This window comes from Phalaenopsis equestris, unplaced genomic scaffold, assembly GCF_001263595.1.
Source record: "Phalaenopsis equestris unplaced genomic scaffold, ASM126359v1 Scaffold000002, whole genome shotgun sequence".
In the NCBI taxonomy this organism is placed as follows: Eukaryota; Viridiplantae; Streptophyta; class Magnoliopsida; order Asparagales; family Orchidaceae; genus Phalaenopsis; species Phalaenopsis equestris.
In genome coordinates, this window is record NW_018164444.1 from 32,940,720 (window position 1) to 32,948,150 (window position 7,431).

General features: G+C 36.6%; 1 protein-coding gene across 1 annotated transcript in view; it reads left to right on the top strand.

Moving 5' to 3' along the window:
• Window positions 1-7,431, top strand: part of LOC110023121 — a 47,011-nt gene that overhangs the window by 22,729 nt on the left and 16,851 nt on the right. The window contains exons 15-16 of the mRNA XM_020722373.1: window positions 556-701; window positions 795-919. Of these exons, the coding sequence (XP_020578032.1) occupies window positions 556-701; window positions 795-919 (271 nt within the window). The remainder of the gene's footprint in view (window positions 1-555; window positions 702-794; window positions 920-7,431) is intronic.

A 7,431-nucleotide genomic window follows, 5' to 3' on the forward strand; every position in this document is an offset into this window, starting at 1 on the left:
AATATTGAATTCAGATCTAATATTAACAAAATTGATAATTCAACTTAATATAATAAGTATAAAAAATATTATGAAATTTGGGCAAAAATAAATGGGGGCCTAAAAGGCTTCTTTCGAAAATTTATATGGTTCAACTCATTGGAACTTGTAATTGACCCATGAGAAACTGAATTTTTGTGGATTATAGATAGATAGAGAGAGAGAGAGAGAGAGATTGATAGATAGATAATAGATCGGTAGATGGTAGGGAGAGAGGGGGAGATAAATGGGTATATATATAGATAGAGATACACTGAGGGATATTGAGATAAATAGATAGATGGATAGAGAGATAGAGTGAGAGATAAGTAGATAGATAGAGAGAGAGATATAGAGAGATAGATAAATAGATAGATAAACTCATAGATAGTAGAGGGATAGATAGATAGTAGAGAGAGATAGTAAATAGATGGATATAGTGATAAATAGTAGATAGATAGGTAGAGAGAGAGAGATAAATTGAGAGAGATAGCTTTTATAAAGTTGGTCAATTAACAGAACTGTTGTGTTGAACAGATATTTCACCGGATGGAGAATGCACAGCTCGCTTGAAGGAGCTGAACCAAGAAAACCATGATAAGGACAAAACGATGAACCAGTCATTAATATTGCTTTGCTCTGAAAAAGCTGTGCGGCTTTATTCCCTGAATCATGCAGTCCAGGTGAAGACGATATTCTTGTAGTATCGTGTTGAACTTCGTAATTGTTGAGATACTATAGAAATTAACTTTTATGAATTCTGATGCCTGAGTCAGGGCATCAAGAAATTGCATTGCAAGAAAAAATTAAGTGGCCATTGTTGCTTCGCTTCAGTTTTTTCTAGCCATTCTTCTGAGATTGGCCTTGCACTTCTCTTTGCCAGTGGAAAGTTGGAGATAAGGTCAGTGCTCCTATTTCACATCAGCTTCTGTTTATGTGTCTAATTTTTTTATTTGTACTTTATACTGTAGTTTTTCATTATACCCTTTCGTCAATTTTGTTATGATTTAGCCTCACCGGTTATTGTGTCTGGCAATTTGCTGGAACTATTCACAGACTTACAAAATTGAGCGCCATCTTGAACAAAATGACAGTGCTTGCGGGCGCACATGATCGTTTCTTTCCACGTAAAATCGCAAAGAGAACCTAGCTCAGATCAAGTGAATAACAGCTCTACCTTCTTTGCATAATTACTTAATTAGCAAGCAATAATCAACAGATTATCAAACAGAAGCTTAAACCTATTTGTTCCTTTCCATTGCAGAACTGTTTCGCATGATTACCTATGGTTGACATGATGGCAATCAATTATTAAACAGTTCTGAGCACCATTTTCAAAATCGATTAGATTTGTTGCTGGCTAGCAAGTCTATAGAAAATATAATTCTAAGGTTTACTTGAATAAAGTTAGGGGTTTTTTCTTTTATTTTTATTTTTATTTTTGGCGAAGAAACATAGGAAAGTGGCAGAGTGGGGAATATGTAAATGTCATAAAGATAGTATTTTGAAGGGTAAATTATGCGTCGGTCACTGAGATATAAGATTCAGGTATGCTTCCCTTCATTTCACCCTTTGAGAAGCTCTCCATTTTATTGCAGAGTTATATGAACACTTCCCTTTGGTCCCTCAGTAAACAAAATAAATAATATAATATTAAAAAAATATTATTCTTTTGCCCTTTCTATCTCTTCATATGATTTTACAGACCTCCATGCAAGTTTTTGTATGTCTCCAACTCATTACTAGTGTGGGATCTCATGCTAGCGAGCTCTTCACATAGAGAGGAGAGCAAAACCATTCATGGTGCATTCTTGTACGGGACACAACGTAGCAGGTTATGGAGTTTTGTAAACATGTTCTGTAAGTAATGTGGGGGAAAGTATTTGCGCTCTATCTTCCTTTTCTTTTTTGGATCATATGCTGATTTTACTCTTCCCTTCTCATTTTCGAATGTGCTTCAGGTTCTCTCACCACAATGAAGCATTTTTCTTGAGCTTGATGGCTACCAATTTAAGTATGTTGTTCTGAAGAACATATTTGTACTAAAAAATTTGCTCCTTTGTTTGAAGTTACTCGAGAACTCATATGTATCCATGCGTCTGTCAAAATCTGATAAATTCACCTTTATCCCAAGATTCTAGCTTATCCTTTGATATTCCATGTCGAATCATCAAGATAGTGGCTCTTCGTCATTGGAAATTGCCTGGTGGAAGAGATTCACTTCCTTCTCTCGATCTAATGAGTTACTGTTGTGGCTATGGTATCATCGGATTATCTCCTCTCAAAGACGGCAAACTTATGTTGCATTTGAAGGATTTTTTTTATGCCTATTTTCCAAGGTAAGTTCCTGTACACCTTGCTGAGTGTTTCTCCTTGGTTGCACTGTGTCATTTTCTCCCAATCATGTTTTTGGCGGATATAGGATTGCAAAACAAGGTTGGTCCGGTGACACGGGCTTCTGTGGTGTGGCCCTGTGGGGTGCTTGGGGTGCATCTGGATATGTTCGGTCCAAACTTTTGAGGGGTCGACCGACCCTCCAAATTATTGAAGTGCAAACTAATTGGAGTGAAGTCTCACTCCTAGTTATCTAGGATTATTTATTTATTTTCATTGTTGTCTAGGGTTAGTTTTTATTGTGATTTATTTTGGGATAGTCGTCAATGCCACCCGCTCCCTTCTACATTGTTTTCCCTTCACCCTCGTTGTTGCCTCTTGTTGCCACCCCAGGAAACAACCTGTTTCCACTTGGCCCCGTTGCCTTCCAACCATTCCACCCCTTCTAGCTTGCTGCCGCCTCCCGAGTCTACTCTCCCATCGTTGTCCTTCCTTTTCACCACCTTCCCCTTGTTGCCGCCAACTTCTAACTTGCCATTTGACCCCCCTCGCCTCAGCACCAGAGGTCCAAACCTCTAGCTGACACAATCTCTATCCTAGTTCTAGTATTGTGTGTTGTTTTGTTGCAATTTCAGATGTCTGCATTGTTATGTTGTAAGTTTTAATTTGAATTCATTAATAATATTTGCTTTCTGATGGATGTTTGTTAAATTTTGGTATCATTTACCAATACATAATCCAAACTTCACCCAAAATCATTCCTTCTTGCTAATTTTTCAAGTCAACCATCCTAAATTGTTTTTCCCTGCCCTAAATCAGCCCCACACAATTTCTTTTACTTCTCAAACTTAAACACTAGCCATGTCATCAAAGAAATAAGCGTCAGAAGCCGTTACCATGGAAACGATGTAGCGGTAAATCCGCCAGCTTCAACAAAGACTTGCTGAAATTGAGGAATGTAGCCATGGAGAAATAACCTTCAATCGTGATTGTGGGGGCTGAAGTGGAGATGGAGGAAAATATGAATCCCTTCCATATGAATGATTCCAATGAAGAAGAAGATAAGCCACAACGTTTTGGTATTCAATATCAGAGGAGGTCGAGACATGGATTGACTTTTGGAGGGCATGGAGATATGAGAGTAAATGTAAATTTATTAGATTTTGAGAGGAGAATGAATTTGGATGACTTCATCAAGTGATTGTAAACTTTTGAGGATTTTTAAGTAGTGGAAATGTGCTGCCATAAAACTGAAGAAAAATGTTTCTTTGTGGTGGAAAAATTTGAAGAGAGTGAGGCAGAGGGAAGGTAGGAGCAAGATCACTATTTGAGGGAATAAGGAGATGCAGATAAAGTATCTACCACGCACTACTACTAGGATTTGTTCTTGAGACTACATCACTTGCATCATGAGGAATTGTCAGTAGAGGAGCTCACAATTGAGTTTGAGCAGCTCATGCTGAAATCTAACATGTGAGAGCTATAGGAGAATACCATAGCCAACTATTTGGGAATTTTGAAGTCATTCATCAGCCATGCCATTAAGTTGTAGCTTTCCTAGGCTGAGTGATGTTCAAACATTGACCCTGAAGATGGAGAAATAACAAAAGCTGACCGGGACCTATTAGTCATTCAAATAGTCACCCACAGGAGGAGACAACATAAGTAGGCCCGAGAAAGATGTGAACATTGTCCACAAAGATGAGAGAGTTGATCAGAGTAAAGAAAGCCCGAGAGGAGCAGGGCATCCAGCACAATGACATTATGTGTTTTAGATTTCATGGGTTCAAAAACATTGCCTCCAGTTGCTCTACTACTAGAGTCGTCTCCTTCACTAAGCGTGGAGTCTTAGAAGAAGTGGACAGTGGTACTGGAGACAAAAGATAATGAAGATGTGTAGAAGTACCAACTTTCAACTGATGAAGGTGAGATGTTTTAAGTTCGATGAGTCCTTCAGACCGATGCTATGAGAGGCCGACAGTAGCTTCTCCACATCTTTTATACCCGCTGCACTGTGAAGTGAAAGGTGTGCAAACATTTGAAGGAGGAAGGCGTCAACGTCCAGACTAGTGCGAGGAGAGCCGACTGCTGGGAAGTAGAGTGATTCGATCGCAGGAAGAAATGTCTGTGTGATTAGGTGTCCGATAGAAAGGTTAAGTTAAAAGAATTTTAATACTAATATTATATAACAGGACTAAAATGACTCATCCCTAACTACTTATTTTCTACATGTTTTAAATTTGTTTTACTTTTTTATTGAGTCTATCTATATCTTTTTGTTGGGGTATTACTATACTTGGTATCATATGGATAAGGGTGCCACTATTGACCCTCTCATACAACATTTATGTATCATTTCTTTTTCAATAAAATCAGCACTGGGCTTTTCAATATATATATATATATTATATATATATATATAAGATTGCATAATGAAAATTTCATAGTTTATTTAAAATAATAAATAAATTTTATACCTTATTACGCTAGGCTTCCAATTTTGAAGAGTCGACGTTAATGTAAATTAATCGAGATTAAGGTGAGTATTAATGTTCTTATACTATGTAATATTTTACTTTTTCTAGACCAAATGCATTAATTAGTACTATCATTAGTTATATTGAAATTACTGTAAATTTGAAATTTAGAATTTTAGTGAATTTTTGTTCATATTGTAAGAATGATATATGTGCATGGTATTATTTAAATTATGATAAGTATTGAATGATTTATAAGTATAGTAATTGCTATGTAAATGAGAAATGAATATTTAGGGTCTGTTTGGGGCAGCTGCAGCTTATCCAGCTTCTGCTGATAAGCAGCTTATCCTGATAATCTGCTGATGACCAGCTGATCCGGATAAGTTGTCTGGCTGTTTGGTTAACGCGTCTGGAAAACAGCTGATTGTGAAAAATTGACCCTTTTGCCCCTGGTCTGAATAAGCAGTTCAGCTGTTTGGTTTGTGCGTTTTGTAAACAACTTATTTGTAAATTTTTTGAGTTGAATGAATAATCTGTGTAGCAGAATGTTATTTTCTCAGATGTCTAGAAATGAAATTGCAAAAAAGTTTAATAATATTTATATAACTCAAAAAAGTTGTGATTACATCAACAAAACATAGTGATATAAAGGAAAGTTCAATACACATTTATGGAACTCTAATATGGATTATAGAAAGACACCAAAAAAAAGAAGAAATAACATGTTAAAATTACAAGGAAAAATATGACAATATTGAGTTTAACATGTAAAGTCACATCATGACGAATGTTGCCCGTTTCTGATACCTCTAATCCCCGAGCAAGCGTGTCTTGATGGGGTGCGGTATACACGGAAGAACTCGAACCATATGCGGTGGTCTCCTGTTGTGGTACTCTCGAACTCCTAGTACCTGTGTCCAATTGGGATATCGTAGAAACAGTTGTATTGTTCGTCCACCTGAAGAATTTACAGTCTTCAGGTCCTTGTCCCCACCGCGGACACCTGTAAAATTGCCTCCCGTAGCTATGTGTCTGGCGTGACGTTAACAACAACGACGGTAGTCCGCAACGACACATCACTATCTCGGACTTCCCGTAATGTCTGTAACTCATTCTTCTGCATTTTAAAAAATAGGGTCGATCAGTCCAAAAAATAAGGAAATATAAAAAGTAAACTTACCCAAGTGTAGATCCAGCGATTGGCCTCCTCCATAAAGTTATGCAGTATAGATTAGACCATCAGCAATGGCCTCCTCCATTTCTCTCCTCTCTCTCCCCTTCCTCCCTCTTCCCAATTTCCGTAAAGTTATGCAGTATAGATTATGTATGAAACAGCATAACCATTACATAAGCAAGAGTCTATCATTAACCATCAGCAAACAGCATTCCATCATACTGAGTGCAAAGATCAGATGAATAAACACCGAATACTGAGCTGCCATTCTTACTGAGTGCAAAGATCATTCTGAGTGCAAAAAATGAAGGAAAATTTGCAAACATGCCTTTAAATTCTTTGAGCATGCTATACAGGTTCACACGTGAGAAACCATCCACCCTGACCCATGCTACAGAGTTGCTTGGCTGGCCACTCACTCCTACATTCTCATTTTTCATTCATTCATGTTGAGTTATGCCTTGTACAAGCATAACTTGACATATAATAAGTAAACAAATAAATAATAAAACGGGTATTTAATGAGCATTTCACGAAGTTAGTAAGTTATATGCTCAACAATAACAAAAATGTTCATAAATATAAATGAAGGAGTCAACCCTCAAATTTGTTCATTCATATAAATTTCATATTTTTGTTCAACCTTGTCCAATTGCGCAAATTAACAATATAAGCATTTACAAAAGAAGGTCATATATATTTACATGTCCAACACCTAAGCATTACTTTTTTTACATTTTGTCCACTCAAATATTTCATATCATATCAAAAATAACACTATGTCAATAGGAGGATCTCCAGGTCTACGAAATAACTGCTCTCCTATCTTCGTTTCATATGCCTGAGGCTGGCTTAGAACAAATTCTTTGAACTATAGCAGAAATAAATTATGAAAAAACCCAAAATAACTAAGCAGCTATATTAAAGTTGGATGTATGCATGCAATAGAAAAAAACCCATGATGGCATCGATTTTGTTTCACAAAGACAGCAGTTGCACCCGGCTTCCAATCTGCTTAGGGACAATGGGAAGATCCAAAAAGTGATTTGAAAGATTTGAATGGAATAAATGTAAAAAATAAGGTTTGGATGCTATGTATCTAAATTTGGGAAAACTAAAGCCTGCATTCCAAGCATTTTATATGCTGCTAACCACATAATCACTGCTTAAGATTATCTACAAATGAGCGCATATTCGGTTCATATTAATATTCTTCATAACAGAATCACATCAAAAATTGATAAATAACAAGTAGATATCAATCATTGCAACCATCATGGATCCAAATAAAGCATATGAAAAAACTTCAAATACTTTCTACATTGCTGTTCTAAATTCGACGAGAAGGGAACTGCGTTGCAGATTATTGCTTGTGAAATTTCATTGCAGATATTTACAGAAGATCTGTGTTGTTCAATTGATGAA